The sequence below is a fragment of the Petromyzon marinus genome, chromosome 17 (assembly GCF_048934315.1).
Source record: "Petromyzon marinus isolate PM22_M1 ecotype Great Lakes invasive population chromosome 17, UKy_Petmar_22M1.pri1.0, whole genome shotgun sequence".
Classification (NCBI taxonomy): Eukaryota; Metazoa; Chordata; class Hyperoartia; order Petromyzontiformes; family Petromyzontidae; genus Petromyzon; species Petromyzon marinus.
In genome coordinates this window covers 14104390-14128530 of record NC_133683.1, presented here as the reverse complement: position 1 = coordinate 14128530, position 24141 = coordinate 14104390, and the positions used below count along the sequence as shown (strand labels likewise).

At 44.2% G+C, this 24141-nt stretch overlaps 1 protein-coding gene across 10 annotated transcripts in view; it reads left to right on the top strand.

Annotated features, from left to right (window-relative positions):
• UNC79 (unc-79 subunit of NALCN channel complex) overlaps positions 1-24141 on the top strand; it is a 54813-nt gene that overhangs the window by 2783 nt on the left and 27889 nt on the right. For 8 of the 10 annotated variants that reach the window (XM_032956070.2, XM_032956066.2, XM_076067645.1 and 5 more), the window contains exons 4-27: positions 507-844; positions 1217-1387; positions 1924-2016; positions 3072-3127; positions 3863-3992; positions 4348-4412; positions 4519-4607; positions 5760-5800; positions 6052-6080; positions 7608-7837; positions 8785-8956; positions 12475-12705; positions 13619-13809; positions 14240-14363; positions 14731-14871; positions 15975-16196; positions 17249-17479; positions 17996-18113; positions 18272-18384; positions 20135-20283; positions 21340-21497; positions 22084-22265; positions 22858-23059; positions 23837-24016. In XM_032956070.2, coding sequence (XP_032811961.2) covers positions 507-844; positions 1217-1387; positions 1924-2016; positions 3072-3127; positions 3863-3992; positions 4348-4412; positions 4519-4607; positions 5760-5800; positions 6052-6080; positions 7608-7837; positions 8785-8956; positions 12475-12705; positions 13619-13809; positions 14240-14363; positions 14731-14871; positions 15975-16196; positions 17249-17479; positions 17996-18113; positions 18272-18384; positions 20135-20283; positions 21340-21497; positions 22084-22265; positions 22858-23059; positions 23837-24016 — 3656 coding nt within the window. The remainder of the gene's footprint in view (positions 1-506; positions 845-1216; positions 1388-1923; positions 2017-3071; positions 3128-3862; positions 3993-4347; positions 4413-4518; positions 4608-5759; positions 5801-6051; positions 6081-7607; positions 7838-8784; positions 8957-12474; positions 12706-13618; positions 13810-14239; positions 14364-14730; positions 14872-15974; positions 16197-17248; positions 17480-17995; positions 18114-18271; positions 18385-20134; positions 20284-21339; positions 21498-22083; positions 22266-22857; positions 23060-23836; positions 24017-24141) is intronic. The other 2 variants (XM_032956072.2, XM_032956071.2) reach the window with 2 other exon arrangements.

Below are 24141 nucleotides of genomic sequence, written 5' to 3'. Positions count from 1 at the left end.
GAACCACTTCTAAAGACATCATGCCATTTCCAATACTAATAAACCTAAACCCATACGAATGAGCGAATGCCTCTGCAATGTAACAATCTTTCCCTGCATGCAACATGCATACAAACTACTATACCAAGTGTGCAAACAAATTTTATTTTCTTTAAAATAAACATGTGGTTTCGGGACCATTTTTTTGAAACACATGTTTATTTAAATAAATATGGAAATGCTTGCTGCAGTACAATGTGCTACTGAATGAAAGCCTATTATTAGTCACATATTTCATTTAGAAAATTGATCCAAAAAATTGTAATCAATAAAACAGAAAAATCTGTTCTATATATACATTAAGTATATATTGAAAATATTTGTAAAGAAATAATGTGACTGAAGTAGTCTTGGCAAGCTTTCCACAGTCATGCCACCAAGTGTCGTGTCATTTTAATGTTCTGTTTTATGTTGTTGTCCCGTCCCTCCCTCCCTCCCTGCCTCCCTCCCCTGTGTTACCCCCACAGCATTTTGGTTCACACGGGCACGGAGGGCGTGCGGGCTGCTCCCGCGCCTAGTCCCAGCCTTACGCTGCCCGTGCCCCTGTGCCTCTTTCCCATGCCATTTCCCACCACCCCACCCTCTGCCACCTCCCCTTCCTCCCCACTCCCTCCCACCCGCCCGAAACACCCGTCCGTGACTGAGTCCCTCCTTTGCAGCGTTCTGCGCGACGTCGCTTTCGACTGCGCCCAGCAGAGCCGTGATGCGCGGCTGGCCGAGTACCCCTCCCTTGACTACCAGGGGCTCTATGCCACCCTAGTCAGCCTCATTGATCTGGTGCCTATGCTGCAGCATGGTCAGTATGGTAGGTAATAGGTCACACAATTGCATTGATGCATGAACATTTAATTCAATATTTTACGACTAATTGCACGATCACATTGTGAGCAGGCCAATTTATGATCAGTATATTTTAAGGCAGAAAAGCTAATATACTTTTTTTGTTCATCAATTCCTCTATGACGTTTGTAAACAAACGTGAAATATACAATTTTAATTACAGTTAATATTTGATTATATGTTGAGCATTTGTTAACATATATAATCAATATTGCACTGCAGTTTCATTTGCAAAAAACGAGCACAAAACACGTTTGCATTTCAATTCACGTTTTCATAAAATACTTTGCTGCGATGGTGTTTTTAGACAACTGAATGCTATTGTTTTTGCTTTCAGATCTTGGCCAGTCCATATTTTACACGATGGCTTGCCTGGTTCCCTTTCTAAATGACGACACGCTGAGTACTCTGCCCTACACCATGGTTTCCACGTTGGCTACGTTCCCTGCTTTTCTGCACAAGGACATCCTGGACTTCATCAGCTCCACGTTCCTCCCTATGGCCATGCGTAAGAAAACACATTTCGTACACATACAAGCCCATTTGCCAATACACTCTTGCATGAGAGCCCACCCCCGTATTTGATCATATTTCACCACGCTGGTCTGTACGGGTTGGGTACAGTATATGGATTTTCTGTATTGCTCTCTGCTGCGCACAATGTACATGGTGGTCACTTATCCAAGCACTATTCATACATTTAAATAAAACGTACATGTGACTAGACAGGCTGAAAGTCTGCTTGGCTTTTGAGGTCTGATGGGATTAGGAGCATTCCATTCGAGATGTTCAATTAAAGTGTTTTTTTTCTGAATTCTCAGTCTACCTAATGTATTTCTTGTTGGGCAAATGTGGTTTAATCGAATACATTGTAGTCTTAATACAATCTACAACTAAATGGATGATAAAGGTAATTATCTAAAGAGATTCTGTCATGTTTTTTATGAATTTTACAGATGGTGTCTAATATGGTGTTTTTGCAAAATATACCACTCTCCTTATATTAATGTAACACTTGTGGCTGTGTGTGTGGTTTTGTTGCAGTGGGACCTTTCAAGAGGGAGGGCATTCCTGCTTACGTGAATGTGTCTGCTTCCTCCATGCTAATGATAGCAATGCAGTACACAAGCAATCCAGGTAAGTAATCGAACAATGACCTTAAATTCTCCACCGTCATCATCAGCCATGGGCCAATTCACTGCTCGATGAAGGCCTCCTCACGCCGTCACCAGCACTCATGGTTCTGCAATATAATAATCAACTTAGCACCTGCACACGAGCTGATTTCATTGTTCAATTTATTTTGTGGATGTCCTCTCTGCCAGTCTGTCCTTATTTCTGACTTTCAACCATCATCCCTTCTCATGGCATGTCCTGGCCAAGCCCACTTACGTGTGTAATGATTCAAATGATGTATGTAATCTGCAGATCTTCGCATATGTTTGTGTTCCTCTTTCTGTCAATGTAGTTTCAAGCATGCAGAGTAATTTTGAGGAACTGACCAACAACCTGAAATAATGATTTATTTGTTAGTTTGCAAGTGATACATGTGTAGCACCATAGATGGAATGGTACCTCGTACCGTCAGGGGAGGGGCTGCAGCACCAGCCCAAGAGGGGAGGGGCTGCTGAGAGTTCTAGGATCCCCAGACAGCTAAGCCCCTTGGCGCCCCCAACGGTGGGGGGGGGGAGCTGTGGGGGTTCTAGGATCCCTCGCAGCCCCACCCCTCAATAGGCAAGGGGCATAAAAGGGGACCTCCCCAGCCGATCTGGGACCAGTTGAAGACCGAAGCTGAAGACCAGCTAGATAGGACCCTGGACCCCCTCGACCCGCTGTCCTTGTCAGGACCGGGACACTGTGCGGGCCAGTGGTGGGACTCTGGGCCAGTAGTGGGACTCTGGGACTCCTGGCCCCACGCCCTTTTGTGGGCGAGGTCCGAGGAAGCCAGAGTCTAGACCCGCACCTTGGCTGGGTCGGGTCAGGGTAGCCTCCCCTAGGGTAGTTATAGTGGAGGACCCGAGAGCGTTGCCAGTGTCATGGCACGCTAGGAGTAGACTGTGTCCCTAAGCTGAACCAGTGTATGAGGACTGTTGGAGTGCTGTATTGTAATAAAGAAGTTACCTATCCGAATTGTCTCCGGAAACCCACTACACATGTAACTGCACATTGAAATGTTTTTTGTTTTGTTTCAGTCTATCACTGTCAACTGCTGGAATGCCTTATGAAGTATAAACAAGAAGTATGGAAGGTATATGCAATACTGTATAACACTCCATAATAAAGGTTTTTTTGGGGTTAGATGGCATAAATATATAAATGTGTCGTGAAAACCCCCACCACCCGATACAGCCAACGAGTAAGAGCACAAAAGCGTGGTCACCACATCTATGCCTCTATATAAGGAACAAAACAGTTTGACTTCTCAACAAATCTGTTTGTCGCGTGATGAAGCTAGTTGTAATTACTGGCGAAACGTTGTACTCAGATTGTAAATTTTGTGGCTTGGCTCTCCAACACACCGGTGTGCTGTACTAGTGACGAAGTGGCACTTTCTGTTTATGTGACAACCCTTACTAGTTGGCTGTGTCGGGTGGTGGCGGGTTTTAACGACACATGTATATATTCAAAAAACCTCTTATGGATGATATTGGTCACGAAAGCCTACGTGTTAAAATGTATAACACTGATGTGGATTTGACTTTATATTTGTACAGAGAAACTGTGAATGATATGAGTGTAAAGAAATTGTACGGAATATTTCTAAGACTAATAGTGTACAAAATCCTGCACACATTCAATTAATAATTATTTATTATAATCAGTGCAGCGGTCATATAAATGTGTTTGAGAAACTTTCTTTGTTTACATTTTACCAAAGTAACTCGCATTTATGAAGTTGAAATTATGTTTTTAGTCAATACTTATTCTCGGTTCAATTGCAGTTACATAATGTCCTAAATTATTGTTTTTTTTTTCCCAACAGGACCTGCTGTATGTAATAGCGTATGGCCCAGCTCAAGTCAAACCACCTGCTGTGCAGATGCTTTTTCATTATTGGCCAAACTTGAAGCCACCTGGGGCCATCAGTGAGTACAGGGGGCTGCAGTACACAGGTATGCTTTTTCCAAGTGCTGTATGGTAATTGCCAACGATATATTCTGTTTCATTTTGGTTGATTTATTACACATGATTGTTACATTGGAATACATTTATTTTAAAAGTGTGTTACTTAAAGAAGCAGCTGCCAAAAGGGACATGGTTGCATTTGCAGGGCACACTTTTGCTGCGCTAGTCACAAACCCAATGTGTGCGCAATTTTGGAACGAGGAATATTTGTGCATTGGATGAAAATTGACAGCTGCACTAACAGACACAAGCTCTCGCAATGAAAATACTAAAATGCAGAGGCAAATAAATTAAGAGGCAACTAAATTTTTTTTCCCTATCTATTATGTGTCACTTCTCTAGCTTGGAACCCTATTCATTGCCAGCATACTGAATGTCACAATCCCATCAACAAACCAGCAGTTAAGGTAAGAAAATTCAATTTTTAAAGGTTTTGTTGTTGACAGAGTACTCAGCGACGTTTGTGTGTTGGTACCATTCAATTTGTTGGCACCGTCATCCGTCTTCCGCCAGATGTGCATGGACCCCTCACTTGCTGTCACACGGGGGGACAAGCCCCCTCCGCTTTACCTGTGTGAAGACTGCTCCCAGAAGCTGCCCAGGTGACGCAATGGCACGTGTGTCTTTGAGCAGTTGGTGCACTCTTAGGGACCTTCGCCAGATTGAATTGCCTTGCTCTTTTTTTTTCAGAAAATACGTATTAAATGCACTCAGTAGGCTCACTCTTACTACAGAGCTCTTGAATTCTCACCTGGTTAAGCAAATTCAACTTGACGGTATCCTTCACCAAGATTGTTTCTACATTTGTGCATTATCAGTCAATTGTAGCTATTGCCATTTTGTTTCAGTAATTTTATTTTATCATCTATGCTAATTTCATTTCTTGTCACTATTTTGTAATTTGAATGCGACTTTAATATGAAGCAAATGTAATGCCTCCATGTAATTTATGTTGGTTAACCTATTATGCAATGCTAAACAATGGTCATATTTGTTATATTCTTGCATTTTTATTCTAAGGTCTGCTGTCATATTTTTATATGGCGTTTTCTATGTTGTCTTTGTTTACACACTGGAAGTTGGTGTTTTGCTGAACTTATTTAAACCCAGGGGTCCCTTGAAAAGGAGATGTCTGGTCTCAATGACATCTTACCGAGTTACAAAAGAGGCCATCTGTCTAGAGCAGTATTTCTCAAACTGTTTTGTCCCGCGGTCCACTCAGCTGATTCAAACATTTCCGTGGACCACCCTGGTCCCCCACCCCTGGTGACAATATGCATTCACTTATTTCTGAATATCAGTAATACAAAGTGATTCATATTCATGGAACATCATGTTTTTTATGCAGCTGTAAGGTTTTTTTTGGGGAAGGGTGGGCATTTATAGCTTAGGTTTAGGGTACTTTAATCAGGGTAGTTTTTACCTAACTTCATTTTTTTTATTATAAGGTAAATATGAATGTCTGAAACAAAAGGTATAAACATTGCTATTATTTCCGGATCAACCTGCATTTGCATCACAACCCGTGGACCATCTGGAGGACTGTCACAGACCCTGGGTGGTTCGGAGACCACACTTTCAGAACCACTGCGCTAGACTGAATGCCATTGTACAGTAGTGGCTGCAATGCTTTTACCAAATAAAACATAAGCATATAATAATGTCATCAACTGCAATGTAATTACAGTTACAGGCAGCTTAAAAAAATATATAGTACAATTTCTGTGGTTTTGAAACACAATTTCTATGTTTAGGGAGCAATCTGCATGGCTGTTTGACGTGTTGTTTCCTCAGGGTAAGTATTATATTTGGTTCTACAGTTACAAACAGTTAAACAAAACAGGAACACATTGCACAACTTATAAGCCATTGTTGCACTATATAACAAAAGCTTTATGAATAGAATTCTAAATCACAGTTAACTATCTAGCTATGTGACTTATTCAAATATAGGTTTTCTTACATTGAAACATGTTATGATTTAGGTATGTCCTAACCTGATATGATGTTCGCTAAGTCTTTATTTTCTGTATAAAAATGTTTCAGCTGAAATATCAGCTATTTGTCAGAAGAAGGTAAGATTTTTTTTTGTTATAGATGTATGTTTGTAAGTGTTCCACAGTCTTTTTGATTTAAAGCTTTCGTGACTGCAGGGATTCATATTCTTGGTTCTTTCCCTTCTACGTGACTTTACCGAAAGAACCAAGAATATGTTCCACAGTCGTTCTGTATTTCATGTCATTTTCACGATGCTTTATTCTCATCTCATTAGCTACGCAATTAGTAAAGGAACGATTCTATTGACTCTTGCTTATATTCTACATTGATTCAAACAAAACATTTCACTTCATATTTCTCAAAACAAAAACCTTCGAACTTTGTAACCCATAAAATTTGAAATAGTATAAAGCAGGGGTGGGGAATCTTTTCTTTACTGAGGACCAAACAGGGCTTTCAAATACCTTTGGCGGCCCACATGTTAACACTTCCGAGATATCGGGGCTTGTTTATACTTTGTCGAACACACGTGAAGTTCACAATGCTGTGATCATGAAGGCTGTACCGTGCGATGTCAATGTACAACACACGGGGCAACCTATACAACCACAGAACAAGGAAATTAACATGCGTGGTGACCAAATATAAAGAAGCCCTTGTAGTGACAGAGGTGACTGAGCACGGTGATAAATTTGGAACACAATGTTGCCGGCACGAAAATATTTCCCTCCAATACTCAATCAGTGCAGCTAAGAGGCATCGATGGTGACATCTTAATTCCGTGTCCAAAATTAATAGGTCTTGTGACTGTGGGCTATGTGAAATTAATTTGTCGGCCATATTTCGATGTATTCTGTCACGTGGTTGTTTTTGCGCTAAGTCTTTTTGTTTATTTTGCTCCGATTTTTATTTGCTTCATTATTGTACTTGGTTTCATGTTGTTCATGCTGCCAGTTTGGTGTGACCCAGGTCACTTGTAAACGACACTCATTGATATTCTTGGTTCTTTCGGTAAAGTCACGTAGAAGGTTATACGTTTCTATACCCCTGGATTGTAGTGTTTCTGTGGGCACCACTGTTGTGTGCAGAACATTTACACTTATTTTTTTGAAACCTAATTAGTGTGTGTGTGCATGGTATCATTGCTTGTCTCTGTGTGTATTGTAGCGGTAGTGTAGCGGTTAGCGCACTGCGCTACGAACCCGGCGACCCGAGTTCGATTCCCGCTCACGGCCAACACCAGTGACGATTATCTGAACCAGTCCTGGGCCTCCCCTAGGTAGACTCAGCCTTAAATGAGTACTTGGTGTGATGTGTGAGCATCGCCACTAGGGAGACAAAGGCGGCCGGGCGTAGTGTTGGCCACTCACCCCCTAGTGTGCCGTGCCGGCCTTCATAGGTGCTCGCTAACAGCACTTGCCCCAACAGTCTGTTAAGGCTAGACGGATATTTTATTGTATCATTACTCGTGCCTCTAGTTACGTATAATAGCATTGCGTGTGTCTCTGTATTTGTGGAATCACTTCGCACGTCTCTGTGGGTATGTGTTTCTGTCTCGTATCACTGTGTGTGTCTCTGTGTACGCGGGGACCGTGCGGTCGCAGAACTGCAGCTCACACGTGAAGCGTGCGGTGGTGACGTGCTTCTCCGAGGGCTGCTGCAAGCGCTTCGGCAACAAGCCAGTGCGCTTCTGCCGGCGCTGCCACCACAGCCACCACAGCGGGGAGGGGGCGGCCGGCGGGGAGCCCCACCTCTACCAGACGTCACCACCGCCCATTAACACACGCGAGTGCGGCGCTGAGGAGCTTGTGTGCACCGTGGAGGCTGTCGTCAGGTACCCACGATGGCACTTGCGTGCGGAGAGAGGAAACTGGGGAGCAAGCGCGACAACTTGCTCAAGTGATGCTCGCTCTGCCGAAAGAATCGCCGCTGTTTAATTAGCGCACTTTCGTCCCTTAAAATACAGTGTGCATGGTAAGCCTGCACAATGTTATTACGTTTTTGAGCAATTGTTTAACTTTATGTGAAATGGAAAATGTGCAGCCCTGCATTTACTTGCCCTTATCACTGCTAGTCGTAGGACCTCGACAAGAGAGCCCCTCTAGAGGCTATCTTGGCCTGCTTTTTCACATTGGCCAGACATCTTTGATGGTGGAGATTTCAAGAAACTCCCAAATTATTTACACTACTGTGCTGGGAAATTGAACCAGTGACTTCTCGATTGCAAGTCTGTGCACTGACCATTACACCACGGCAGCATCCCCTCTTCTGTCTTGTATTTGAGGTTCAGATTTTTCACCATGAATATTATATTTCTATACAAAATACACAGGACTGAATTACATGCACAAATTGACCTGCATTACAAGAGATAACATTTTGGGCATGTGCCCTTGTTCAGAGCAGAGAGAGCAGAATGATCCATCATCATCATTTATTATTTACTCTACTAAGCCTCCAATACACCATCTGGAGGCGACATTGTATTTTTAGACAAAATACAGAAATTTAAAACAATATGGTATAGACATCCACAAATAAGAATAAATAAAATGTAAATGCGATGGAAAACGATGGAAACTTTCCAGATAACATTTTGTTCTTGATATTTCCAAACACGTTTTGATTTCTCCTAAGTAGGTTTACGCGTTTGTACTGCATAGCTCTCCGATGTGTTTTGAGGTTGTACCCCAAATCACAAGGGAGAGCCTTGTTTTGAATTTGCGCCGCATATTGCATCGTTGCGTCGATGACAGTTGCGCCACTCACTTGATGCTCTAGCCTGCTGAAGGAGGTGGAGTTCCACGCGGAGCAGCGCGAGTACGAGATGAACCACCGCAGGCAGGCGGGCGTCGCCTCTTCCCAGCACTCGCTCGACCACACGGAAACCGAGACCAAGGACGACCTTCGACATGATCAACGGCTACTCAGCCAGTTCGCCATCTGGCTCCTGGTAGGACTGCTCCTCACGTTGGTGACTTCGTATTTTACTTTTTACCCCATTTCAGAGCACATTGCCCCAAGGCTCAGAATGTTAAGCGGCCAGCATTAAACGGCACTATCAAGTGAAGTACATTTTTAATTAATCTGTGGTGCATTCTTGACATATATCTGCCATCCAGGGTGCTATTATATTTAACACAAAAGAATACGACAAAATAATGTTCTCAAGTATTATAGTTGTAATAGATAAACTTTAAGACGTTTCAAGATTAAGATAAGAGCTTGGTAAAATTAACGATGGGAGGGAATTCCAAAATCAAACATTGTGCTGGAAGAAGCAGAATGGGAAATGTTTTGGCCCGCAGTGTGGCAGTTGAGCACAATACGAGTCAGAGGAAACAATCTGGAGGACCAAGTTCACAGGAAAATAAACCATGGTAACCATAGCAGAGTGAGATGGAGGTGACTAACTGCTAGTGAGCGAGTGACTCTAGTAAATTGGTGAGTGCTGGATTATCAATAAAATACAGTGAGATAGTAACTGGGGTATTCTATCCCAGTCGTGACAACTATTCCAACTTGTACATTAAAATAATATTAGTAATTAGTTGGAAGTACCCGGCGTTGTGTGGGGGGAAAATATAATTCAAAACTTAAAATCAAAACATAACTAATACATACAAAAATACTCAGCTATTGTGAAAGCCCAGCGTGCCGTTTGTCCATTTGTCCGTCAACAAAATGATAAGAGGCTTGCAGAAGTCCAAAGGTTTCCGAAAATTGTCAAGATCCCCCCCACTCAAAAAATATTTTTACCCCCACATAGGCATACCTACCTACACACCCTACATACAATAGTGAGTAGTATCTAGTTACTCTATAGTAGTATCTGACTCTGCAGTAGTATCTGGTTCTAAAGTAGTATCTACTGACTATATTAGTATCTGATGACTCTGTAGTTGTAGATACTGACTGTACAGTAGTATCTACTGACTAGTAGTAACTACTGACCGTAGTAGTATCTACTGACCCTACAGTAGTATCTACCAACTCTATAGTCGTAACTACTAACTCTATTGTAGTATCTGCTGACTCTATCGTAGTGTAATGGATTCAACTGAGTCACAGACGTACTCTTTGGAGGCAACACATTTTTTAACACCAACACACAGGGTAACTACCCCTTAACACTATAACAACCTATGGTGGTGGACCACCAGGTTAACTGCACTAATTACACGGTAACTAGCTACAACGGACCGGACCACAGCTTGGTTTCAGGTCCACACACATACACACACATGGACATACACACACAACAACAACAACAACCGTCATTCGCCACTTAGTGGTGGTGACGTCACGGGGCAGACCCAGGTGAAACGGGTCGACTGACTGAGATGAGTGGCTGATGCACCACCTGTGCCCCCTACTGTGCCAACTTGCTGTACTTTAGCCACCCGGCGCTCCGCTCGTTGTTGTGAGCGTCGCTCCTCCGCCCTCCGTTGTTGTTGGAGGGCAACTGCCTCCAACTGCCCAGTAGCGTCCTTGATGAGCCTCCTCCACAGAGGCCGATCTTGACACCGCTGGTACAAATCATTGGCAAGTCCACTCAGCTCCACATCCTCCTGTACCACATCACTCCATCTCTTTTCTAGCCTGAGCCGCGCCCGTTTAGCCCCCTCGATCCGGCCGAACAAAAGCTGTTTAGGCATGCGGTGACTTGGCATACGGGCTACATGGCCATTCAATGTACACACACACACACATCGACTCACACATACACATCGACGCAGACACGCACATCGACTCACACGCACACATGGACTTAGACACACACATAAATATATTTAAAAAATGTACTAACCAAATTTTAAAATATTAGTTGTCTACACATACAGACCACGCACACACATTGACTAACACACACACACATCGACTGACACACAGACATATCAACTCACGCACACACACATCGACTCGCACACACATCAACTGATACACACACACAGACGGATGTATACATACACACATCGTGGCAGATACGCACATGGACTCGCACGCACATAAGGACTTAGACACAATAATAAATATATAAATATTTAACAAGTTAATTGAGAAATATTAAAAAAATTGTAATATTTCCAAGGTCATTATGAAAATGATAGGTTTCTATGTACATGAGTTTAGTAAAAAAAGCAAGAAATAGAAATATTTGTTGTCTGCACACAAACATTATTAATGTCATATTTGCAAGGTGATTATTTAAATAATAGGTTTCTGTCAACGTGAGTTTAGTGAAAGAAGCAAGAAAAAAGTACTTAACATTGCCGTGGTGAGGCCTAGTCCCCTGAAGAGCCCCCAGCCTCACCTAGATTGCCCAGCCGGCCAAGGTGGCATCTTGGCAGGCTGGGGGCTAGGCCTCAACCCCCCCCCCCCCCCAGCCACGATCCCCCCGCCCACTCTGCAGTAATATATACGGCCTATAGTGGTAGCATCTACCGACTGTATACTAGTAACTGCACGCATCGGGGTGGGGGAGGGACATCACACTGTGAAGAATTTACCTTAGCGTTTTGTGTATTTTTAAAGCATTTTTAACGCGAAAGAAAATGTCCCCCTCGCCCCCACCGAACGCGTATGATTTGGTAGGGCCCCCCCACTGAAGGTGTGTGAGTTTGTATGGTCGAGTGTGCATATGTAAATACATAAATAAAGAGAAATTACACTAAATCGCTAATTTAACTACTTTAAAGTTGACGGATGGGAAAACGGAATAGTGCTTGCTCACCATGGGGCTTACGGCGTGGATATTTTTGTTTTGTAAACCCCACCGTTTGAGAGCCAAAACCTTCGCAAGCGTGCGCGCACACACGCACGCAGACAAAAAATGACATTCATAGGTAAGACGTTACATACAAAGGTTCTAGATAGCAAAAGGTGCGTGTCATGTGACATCACTATCCTGCATGTTCAATGCACACAGACTTGTTTTTTTGATGGCAGCAGGACAATAAGGGATGAAATGTTACTTAAGCATCGCTTGGCTCCACTTGGGTTAAGGAAACAAACTTGGGTGCTCAAGGCCCTAGGATGAAAAGGTCAGTTATGCACAATAGAGAATTCCATAAGAATATGGGCTACAGGATGACTCCTAGGCAAGAAACAACCCATCGATTAAAACTGATTTTTACACTCAATACACTTGTAAGAATGGATCATTTCTGATTAATGTGAAATAATGTTATTATATCTAAATTTGACATTTAGGTCAATGCAGTGAACACAACTATACATATCAGACAGAGCAAACAAGAGGAAATGCAAAAGGAGCAATAAGAGTGAGACAAATCATGATTCAAATTGCCATCGTGAATCGTGAAGATTAAATCACGAGAACATTTTAATAATTACGTGTCTGATGACCATTTTATATGAATGAATATCCTTTGTATCCTGGCATCGCAAAACGTTGGACTTTTCGCTCGGCTAACGCGCACCCTTGTCACACGACTGCATTCCGCACAGCTGAGCCTGTGCACCCCGAGCGAGAACACGCCCACCGAGAGCCTGTCGCGGCTTGTGAGCATGGTGTTCCAGTGGTTCCACTCGACGGCCTACATGGTGGATGATGAGGTGGGCAGCTTGGTGGAGAAGCTCAAGCCTCAGTTCGTCACCAAGTGGCTCAAGACGGTGTGCGAGACACGCTTCGACGTCATGGTCATGTGCCTGCTGCCCAAGCCCATGGAGTTTGCCCGGGTGTGTAGCCAACGTTGACAGGCACTCGGAGTGGTGACGCGGCCCAGCAGTAGTGCATTTGCAGCTTGCTGTAGAGGCTCGCGGTTCGAATACAGCAGGCCATCCTTATTTATGTGGGTTTATTTTTTTATTATTATGTCTCTTTATTAAAAATACGCATTGTCTACTTCGCAGTGGACATTCACCATGCCCTTACGTAATTGAGTAGGCCATTGTGTGCATCATGGTACAAAATTCTAATAATTACCTATAAATGATTCAATTGGCATTACACATCACATGACCGCCCTATACTGTGAATATATTGCAGTCTATGTAAACACAGCATCTACGTGATAGCCTTGTGCAAAAAAAAATGAATATATACCAAATTGATTGAATTCGTAAACGTGTTTAGTGATTTGCATAACATTGTTTTACCAAACGGAGGGAATGAGCCCGAGGGGATGGCCACCATGGAGATGGAACGATAAAATCAGTGTGCCAATGTTGGGTTAATTGTCAAATTGCAGGATCGTAAGAGATGTTGATGGCTTGGGGATGTTTTCATACAGCAGTGCAATGATCAACGGTGATGACTTTTCCCATGCTAATACACCGCTGAATGAAGGCTTCCCTTGCCATGTCAGGCATAGGGACTGTTTGAACATATCTTTCCACGCTGGTAAGTGCAGGTTGGTGAAGGGGGCAACTTGGACTGGTTCAGATAACGCTCGCCACTGATGGCAACCCTGGCTAGAAATAAAATTTATATGGCCGTTTTCATAGGGAAGCACTCTAGCCACTGCGTCACTGCTCACCCAAGTAAAACACATTTAAAATACATTGAGTAGTTTTATTTAATATTTTCAAAGTGTTGAAAAGTGTGCGATGAACATTACAAACGTACACTGCACTGTTTGCCTGTCATCAGGTGGGTGGCTACTGGGACAAGTCGTGCAGTGTGGTGAGCCAGCTGAAGGAGGGACTCACGCGCATCTTGTCGCTCATCCCCTACAACGTGGTGACGCAACCCGTGTGGGAGTGCATCATGCCCGAGTGGCTGGAGGCAATCCGCACCGACGTCCCTGAGAGCCACATCAAGGAGTTTCGCGAAGTGCTCAGGTGTTGTTATTATTACTACGACGATATTTTGCTTAGTTTAACACGTAGGCTTTCGCGACCTTAATAAAGGTTTTTGGGTTAAATCGCGTAAGTATTAATGTGTCATAGCCCTCCACCACCCGACACAGCCAGTAGTTATGATATTTTTCTTGTTTACCCAGGATTTCACTTCGTCTCAAATATCTTTTCCGGAGCGTCCTGCTAAGCTTTCTTAGTAGGGGGCAATGTTCCTATGTGGTTGTTCATAAATTGGCATGCATCTCATTACCATCAACAGCAGCCATGATCTATCCACTGTTGGATTAAGGAAGCCCCAAACTGTCACCACCAGGCTTGAATAGTTGCAATCATCTTCTAGCGACATGTCCTGCTCAGGCCAACTTCTCTTGACAGTCCATGACGTCGTGTGTGCATTATGTTTCTTTTACAGCAAGATGTTTGACATCGAGCTGTGCCCATTACCGTTCTCCATGGAGGAGATGTTCGGTTTCATCAGCTGCAGGTTCACCGGTTACTCTGCCTCCACGCAAGAACAAGCCCTGCTTTGGCTGCACGTGAGTTTCAACGATGCAAATCTAAAGTGACGTTTGCAAGTTACATGTTTGTTTTCTCACAGCGCTATCACAGGCATCTTGTCACCTTCATACATTAGTTCTGTATTTCTCTCCATAACAGGGGGGGGCACGATATGAATTAAACTCTAGTATAAAGTTGTTTTGTTGTTAGAGACTTCACCTTTTGAACATTTTCCAAATTTATCCAAAGTTAATCCACAATGTTGAGAAACAAACCAAAGCAAAAATGACTGTATGCAAATTTCCATTTAAAAACATCTGAGGAGAAACACATGATGGAACACGTTACATAATCCATACGAGTGCATGTTTTTAGTGTATTTTTTGTTGTGCCTGCTGTGGTTAGGTCCTGTCAGAATTGGACATCGTGGTGCCACTGCAGCTGCTCATCGGCATGTTCTGCGACGGAGTGCACTCTATCCAGGAGTTGGCCAATCAGCGCAAGGCTCGAGCCAATGAGCTTGCAGGCAGCCTGGCTCATCGCAGAGTAAGCTATGTCTTGTTTTGTTACTTTGGCACCGTCATGTGCCAATTTGATGAAAGTGTGCAGAGCAAAGGGCAAGGTTCTTGGCTGGCAACGCTGAGATCTTGGTTTTGAATCCAGCTCTGAGAATTCAAAATATTGGTTTGACCATCAAGCGATTGCACATTAATCTCATTAGCAAGGTTATTGGGAAAGTGCTCCCCTCTACTGTGTGACCCAGGTTCATTTGAAGAGCTCTCAGAGGTAACTCTGTAATATCTGATTAGCATGTTTGGCTACGTACAGTGCTAAAGAAATGCAACATACATACATCTGCTTCTGCATGCCATTTTCTAACAAATGTATGCACTGCTCTGAAAAACATGTAAATGTATTCTTCATTTTATGACAATACATGTTAGCAGAGTTATGATAGCATTGGGAGACTTTTTATGAATATATTTGTCATGTTGAACACGGAGGCACACACTTGACTTGGAGGCAACACGTTTATTTCACACCCCCAACAGGGCTAACTACATAAAGGTACACACTCGAGACCCTAACAGGGTAACAACACTACTTTAACAGGGTAACTACATAACCCGGTCAGTCAGTAACATTCTGACTGACCCACGATGCCGAGCGAAGACTGAAGATTGAAGAGACGTAGCGCCGAGGGTTGATTCCAGAGAACAGCCAAGAACACTCCAGGGACTGCCCCTTTATTCTCCTGGGCGTGACCTCGCTCCGCCTTCGGCCACGCCCCCTTCGAGACCTTTCCCGAAGGATCTCGGCCGAGCATCGCGTGTCCCTCAAGCCCCCCTCGGGCCCCCCTCACTACCCTGTCCCGGTCACGTGCCCTCTCGGGTTCACTCAGACTACCATGTCCTGACTTGCCCTCTCTCAGGCCGTCAACAGGACTATGCCCCCTAGGGCCCGCTCGCATGCCGTACTCACTCTGGCACCAGAGAGAGGTTCCAGACGCACAGTAGCACTCTTATGATAGTGCCTGGCGCTAACACTATAGTGACACCCTTAACGTCACTACATATGTATGAAAGCATAGTGGGCTGGGAAAACTGGCCACGTTGAGGACCTGAGCACAGCACGTGGTGTCGTCGCAGGTGAGCGTGCTGTCAGACCCGGGAAGGAGAGGCCAGCTGAATGCTCCGAGCCCCTTCCACAGTCCGTTCCGAAGCCCGTTCCGCAGTCCCTTCAGGAGCCCATTCCGCAGCCCCGTGCGGACCCAGGGCCAGGCCACGGGCAAGACAGCTGACTATGATACTGATGACGAGGACCTCAACCTCTCCTGCTACATCCTCATGATGGACCTCATCCTCAAGCAGGTGAGCCCACGCATTTGCATGAGACCCAAAAACAACGCTGAATAGATTTTTAGTTCACTTTGCTAATCATATCGTCAATTTGATGTTTCGATATCCGTTGGCCTCTTGACCAATGGTGGACCCAGGATTTTCAGGTAGGGGGGGCAACCCCTCCAACAATGAAAAATGAGGGTCGAATTCGAACCGTGAGTGATCGGCATCGCACTCGCTGAAGGTGAATTCCATCAGGGAAGTCGTGTACTGTATACGCAACTGTGCACAATTCTGCAAGTCACTTATAACTGCTTTGCCGTTACTTATTGCCAATTATGGACTCAGACTATTGTCCTATCATCTCATAGAGTCCCTGTCACGTAATAATATGCTAAACAGTGGCAGTGGGGGTCGCAAAATGCCGATTTATTACTAATAAACCCCAATGATCCGATCGAAATTAGGGATTCGATCGGATCATTGGGGGGGCACGTGCCACTCCACCCCCCCCCCCACTGGTTCCGCCAGTGCTCTTTACGATATTCATTGTTGAAAAACACTCGACAGGAGCCCTCTGTGAAGGCTTTTGTCTTGTTTCCACTGAATAGGTTATATGCGTAATTGTTGCTCATTGGCTGCGGAGAGTTCCTTTCTCACGGCACTTGATAGAAGTCAACGTAAAGCAGTCAGGTCGATCCATTACCCAATACTCAGTAATTCACTCCAGTCACTCACTCAGTCATTCAGTTGCCTCCTTATAACTCTTTTATCATTACCGCCATGTTTACTGTTCCCATATTGAGGGCTGTATCTGCCAGACTGAATGTTTGATCTCATCCATACTGTGATCAATCACCACACTGCAGGTCACAACAATTATCTTTCTGCTTCTTCCCTACTTTGGAATTCCCTGATTGCTCAATTCAATTAACATGTTAACTGTTTTCTATTACAACTTTGGTCGTGCTGTTTCTGGACACTTGACAATTTGGGCCCATGGGCCTTGTGCTCAGCAACTGTGTTTAAAAAAACAAAATATACCGATGACTCAACGTCTTCACTTTGTTTTTTGGCTGCAGATGGAGCTGCAGGACGAGGGCATCGTGCTGGGCCTGGAGCACCAGCTACCGCGGGACATCCTGTGCCTGCTGGACAGTGTGCTGCAGGCGCCATGGGGAGGCACGCACACATGCCGCGGAGAGGACCGCGCAGTGCCCGAGTGCTCGTTGTGCCAGGCTAGCGCCCTCTTCTACCAGCTCTCCTTCCAACTGCTCGAGCTTCTCCTGCCCAACGATGAGACAATCCTTTCCGTAAGAACCGGCTCGGGCTTTACGCTCAGCGTTGAATCGCATTCACCATCCCGACCGGCGTGGGGAAGTATGGTAAAATAACAACAATGACCTTCGTGGTCTAACAGTGGATTGACAAAAGGGGTGCACATGTACATTCATTGCTTCTAGGAATTGTCCCTTAGTGTTAATTGTAGATGGATGTGATGCGGCATCATGGCTCTTATAATGTTAAAGCTGGAAATATATATTTTTTATTACATACACAGTCTTTTTTCTGAGTGCGTTTTACACGGTGATCGAAAAGTCAGTTTACTTAGATAAAAAGTGGAAATTATTACTGACAGTTTTATTATTTTTTCAGTTTTTCTACAAAAATGTGGATTTCATTTTTTTTACATAAATAAGTAATTACGATGTAATTTTGACATACATAAAATAGAAGATGCAAACAGTAATGTGTCTATCTTAGTAAACTAGCTTTAAGCTGTATTCTCTCTGTTTCACATTGGTTTTTCTAAATGCTTGCATTTACAGGAGACCCCGGAAAGCCTGGAGGAGAGCCTCTTGCTGCGCACGCCCAATTTATCAGCCAGGGGCGAGGGAGAGGAGAAGCAGGATGGCAGAAAAGGGGACCTGACAGAGAATCCATCAGGTGATGACCTCACACAGTTGACTGAGGTTCCTTTAGCTGCAACATTATCATACAAACTTGGATTCTTTTGAAATGTGAAACGGCGGCACGTGCCTCAGTGTTGTTTTTTTGATGGGTACCCAAAATAGATCTGCGTCCCGTTATTGTGCTCTACCCAGCTGGTAAAACAGAACCGAAGGAGTCCGGACAAGAAAACAAGAAGAAAGGGGAGCTCAAGTTCAACCTGCAGCAGCTTCCTGTCACCCTTAAGCTCATCTTCACTCTGCTGCAGGTACCCTCTTCATACGGAGGGAAAGGCAGCTGAATGGATGGAAAAGTCAAAGCACGCACTCAGATGAATGTTTATTGAATGGTTCCTGAACCCTTTCACACCGGGTTCAGTCTGTCCTCAGGACCCGCCGATGATGCCCTCCTGTGGCCAACTCCTATATTGTTTCATGTCAGCGAATCTAGGTTTTGTTTGCGGGCCACATACACACAGGATAAGCAAATAATTTAGTGATGATTTGCGTTGTCTGCTGCCATGTGGTGGCAGTATCTGGAAAATAGAAACCTTGCACAAGAAATATCAAGGGCCATTCTCCATTCATTTATTCTAAAAATGTTTATAGAAATAAAACTGGCCAACTACATCATGGGACCTCCTTTGCCAGTACCAAAATATGAGAATAGGTTTTCCCCTTTTTTATGCCAACAAAACAGGTGTTAAGATGTTAAAACACCAAACTGAAACCTTTAACAAGCAATCATGTCTGCATTAACCACAATACTTGTGGTCAGAATGCAAACACCAGGTCCAAAGAAAGCTGTCTCTGGTGTGGACAATCAGTTTCAAAGACAATGCATATATTATCAGAGTGTTTTTTTATGCATTCTGACCGCAAGTATTGTGGTTAATGCAGACTTGATTCCTTGTTACAGGTTTCAGTTTGGTGTTTTAATATCTTAACATCTGTTTTATTACCAGAAAAAAGGGGAAAACCTATTCTCAAAGCTGGCCAAGTTTATAAAACAAAGTTTTAAATGTGGTTGGCTGCAGGGTGCCATATGGTTGAAAAACACATGGATGTGAAAGGATTGTCTAGGAAAATGTAAGCACTTGAGGTGAAACAATACATCGCTGAAGTGATTCATGTTGATTTTTTTAAATCTCACAATGCATGTGTAGTGTGTTATATGGAGGCACACACTGGAGTTGGAGGCAACACGTTTATTACAACACCCCAACAGGGTAAATACATAAACGTACACTGGTTCTACATCTGGGTGATGACTACACGGTTAACTAGAGCACAACGGGGTGACTACATAACCGGGTCAGCCATTAACACTGCCTGACTCACGATGCCGAGCGTAACATCGAAGACTGAAGAGGACTGAGGATCGAGGATCGAAGATCGAAGAGACGTAGCACCAACGGGTTCCATGCCAATAGAGAGCCTCGATCGCTCTCGGGACTTCCCTTATATGCACCCAAGCGTGACCTCGCTCCGCCCTCGGCCACGCCCCCTTCTAAATCCTACTAGAAGGCTCTGGGCCGTATCACGTGTCCCTCGAGCCCCTTTTCTGGCCCCCTTGCTACCCTGCCCCAGTCACGTGCCCTCTCGGGTTCACACCGAGTATCACGTCCTCACTTGCTCTTTCTCCGACCCTCACCAGAACTATGCCCCCTAGGCCCCGCTTCCATGCCATATCCACTCTGGTGCCAGAGAGAGACTCAAGATGCACAGTTCCACTCTTGTGACAGTGGCTGGCGCTAAACACCATAGTGACTCCATATAAGTTACTACACATGCAATATGTGTATAAAATGGTTAGTTTTGTATTCATGTATGTTGTATGTAGTGTGTTCACATGACCCCTCCAGCCAATAGAGATGCTACCATTCTCCACTGTAAAATAAAAAGGGAACGCTTCTTGAATTTAAGCATGACAATACATTGAATGAAAGTTCCACCAGAAGCGGGCTTCGTAATAGTCATACATATTTTGATATATTGTCTTTGCAAACATTTTTGCAGGAAATTAAAAAGTTTGAGGACCCAGACATCCTGGTGAATATGTTCAACTGCCTGCGGGTGCTGTGCCTGCGCGGGGGCGTCCTGTACCAAGCCAAGAATGCGCATCCACATTTCCTTGCCTACATTCAGGATTGCATGCTTATCCCAAGGTAATTCGCACTGATTCATAAAACTTCACCCAGCCAGGTGGTTCAGCAGGAGAGCGAGCGGTTCGCAGTCAGAATGTCACCAATTAAAATCCTGGTTTGGGATTTGACTTGACCTGTAATCCCTCCAGAGTCGCTAATATGAGCACCACTTTGTGATGAAGTCAACATAAACTTGGCCCTTCCATGGGAATGTGGAAGTTTCACCACTGGCTCTGGGCTCTAAACAGGGGATGAGCACCACCTCAGCGATCGTTTAAGCAGGAAGTCACTTGGACTTTGTTACAACTTCACCACTGTCATAAAGAGTGCAATTCGATATTTAACATTCTGGTTCGATACAGAAAAAGGGGTACTTGTCAAGAAATATATAGTAGAAAATGTTTCAGGGAGGCGTCACTTTTCACCACATTTTCTTTGAAGGAAGGCATTTTATAAAATACATGTCCACTATATCATTATTTGAAAAGTAGTTTGCTATTTGCATTGCCAATATGGATCACTTGAAGGAAGTAATTTTAGTTTTGTTTTTCGATAATGTATAACTTTGTCTTCAAAACAGTGTGCTTTCTTTTCTTCTTAGCTTGTGGATATTTCAACTTTCCTTTGTTAGAATGTCTACCCTTTGTGAATAATGAACAGAAACATACAAATGTGCCTAAAGGAGTTAGTTTGAATGAGTGTCGTGCGCTCCCTCCTTACACATATTCATGGACATTGACAAAAAAATGGAACCGACATTGAGAAATGCAAAACACATGGATTTGATTGACTGATAATAAAAGTAGTTTGGCTTGGGCAGAACACATCAGTAGAAGGGATGATTGCCAGTGGTCGAGACTTACGAGGAAGTGGTAGCTAGAGGACAATATGCCTAAGGGTATATATGTTTGTTGAACTTCTTTCGCACCGTGCATATCCATCACGGAAATGGAACCATTAAATCATCTCATGTGCAGAAGCTGGACCATAGGAAATGTTGATTGCTTAGAAAGGCCTTTCCCCATCATTGGTTAGATCAGGTTCATAATTATGAAGTCTGTTTGGTGCCGTGAACAGCCTGTGGCAGGTGATGAAGACGGAGTTCTCGCAGCTTCCTGCAGTGGCGGCGCCGCTGCTGCTGCACACACTGTCCTTGCCGCACGGCGGCGACGTCTTCTGGGGAATCATTGAGCGCAGCTTCAACAGCAAGGAGTGGAAAGTGCGCTTCGAAGCAGGTGGGCCGACAGGGAAGCTCAGTTGAAATGGAGATTCCATTCCATTCGGCTCTCATGGAATTGTCCCATTGCTAATTATTATTATCAGTTTAGTATTGCACACATAGAAAATTCTACAGGATCCTGCTTTTTATGTACAGTTTGACCTGTAATTTAGATATCTATAAATTGCATTCGTTAACTTTTGGCATATCATTGGAATAATGAGACAGATTATTCGGTATTTTAAACCCTCATCTCTAAGGCCACGAGAGCTCGGCTTGGTAGCTCATGTCCCACAAAGTATCTCTGCTACTTCAGAAGGAATGAACACTTGCATTTCTTAAACATGTACCCAAGAATTTGAGGCCCTATGCATCACAATAATACCAAAAATGGATGTATCTCTGAAAATATTCATAATTGAGCTTAAACATGTGGCCGAGCTTTATAGCTGACATATATCTTCAACTGCACCAAATATATGCAAAATATTAAAATTTAGGTGGGAAGCTTCCTGGATTTTGTGTGGTTGAGTTGATGTGGAGTGACCCGTTAGACTAATTTTTCCACGAGCATTTACCCACTTTCCACTCTGCACCGGCAGTGGAGAAGGTGGCGGTGCTGTGCCGCTTTCTGGACGTGGCTGCAACAGCCAAAAGCCACACACTCAAGTATTCGATGGCGCATGCCTTTTGCTGCTACCTGGCAGCCGTGGAGGACGTGAGCCCCGCTGTGAGCACCAGCGCTCAACTCCAGCTTGACACCATCAAGCGCTCCGCCCTGCAGGTGTGTAGCTTTGCACTTGCCCGGTTTGCCAACGAACCATCGACTGATCTGCCTTTCACCGTCAAAGTGTAGAGACATACACCAGCTTAGGAAGGGTTTTCACCTGTGTTTTTAACTAAATATGGACAAAGACCACGTACGAAAGTGCTGTACTCTGAAGTAATTTATATGATTAAATAAGTGTTTGGGACAATAATGTAAAATCACACAAGCCAAGACTCAATGTATCCTCATATGGTTTAATAAAATGACAACGCGGATCTATATGGTATCTAAATGCAAGCGCATCTCAAGATGCTGTACAGAAACAGTGGTCATTTAGTTTCGAGAGTATCTGACAGTTATAGGCAAAGGGGAAGAGCACAGTCTTGAGCCTGGTCTTAAACAGGAGCAAGGAGTCGACAGCACAAATGGCGTATAGAAAGGAATTCCAAACTATGGGAGCAAAAGAAGAGAACGAGTGAGCTTCCACTGAGAGAAGGTTGACTGGGCTTTTCATAGAAGGATTTATCTGCTGAAGATGCTCGCGGTCGACCTGGGCTCACTGGCCTATTCCGCACTGTAATATCTGTTTGGTTTGGTTGTTGCACAGTGCCTGTGCGCATGCATGGACTTCCAGTTTGACACGGTGGTGAAGGACCGGCCCACCATCCTCAGCAAGCTGCTGCTCCTGCATAACGTGCGGCCGGACATCCCCGCACTCAGCTGGGAGTTTTTTGTCAATCGCTTCGACACGTTGTCACTCGAGGCTCAGCTCCACCTGGACTGCAACAAGGAGTTCCCCTTTCCCACCAGTAAGTGCCACCAGGCCCAAAACTTCATGCGGTCGGCAACAAATAGCACAACCAAAATGTGTCATAAGAGTTAACACATGTCTTGAAATGAGCTGGAGCTTGGGCAAAGAGATGATAGGAGGGAATTCCAAAGTGGAGCAGTGCAAGGGAAGAAGCAGAAGAAGCGTTTTGGGTGGTAGAGTTGGTTGCCCGGGTTTGATCCTTGGCACAGATGCCTTTCTCCGTGGGATTTGCATGGGTTGCCTCCCAATTCTCTGGTTTCCGCCGAAAGCAAAAAAAAAAACACGGTGTAATTGCGATTAGCCAAATATTGCAATTCAAAATATTACCTGCAAATTACTCAGTTGGGATTACACGTCTAAACATTACCCCCGACTGTAAAAAATTGGCAGGACCCTCCTAAAAAAGAGTCTTGAAACTTAGGCTTTTCGATTGCGTCAGTCCACCTTGTGCTGTGTGCATTACACATGCAGTTTCGTGATGGCACGTGACAAGTGTAAGGTGTGATGCAATAAAAAAAAGTTGTGCATTTTGCCGTCTAGAAATGTTTTTTTGTGTTTTATAAATGCTCATTGATGAAGTTGACCAAACTTACTCTTTTAGGATCAAAGAGATTGAGAAATTTGTGGTGGTGCCAGTTTGGTTTGCCTTCCTGCTTGTCTGTGGTTTCCTGTGCCCCTGGTTTATTCTCTTTGAGAATGACGGGAAACTGCACGTTACATATTTGGCATGATTATGACAATTCTTTTTTTTGAATGCGTCATCTTTGAACGACAGCCATCTCGACGGTGCGAACGAACGTGGTGAACATGAGCGACGCGGCTATGTGGAAAATCAAGCGTGCGCGCTTCGCCCGCAATCGTCAGAAGAGTGTGCGCTCGCTTCGCGACAGCGTGAAGAAGCCGGCGGAGTCCAAGAGGACACACTCGCTGCCGGAAACCCTGACACACAGGCTCCGTTGAGTATCGTTCACTCACCGTCTCGTCGGCTACTCAGCCGTTGTCATTCGCAATAGCTGCATCATTTCACACAAAACAACGATGAAAGAGAAAACTGGTCCATGAGCTATTTCGTGATAGAAA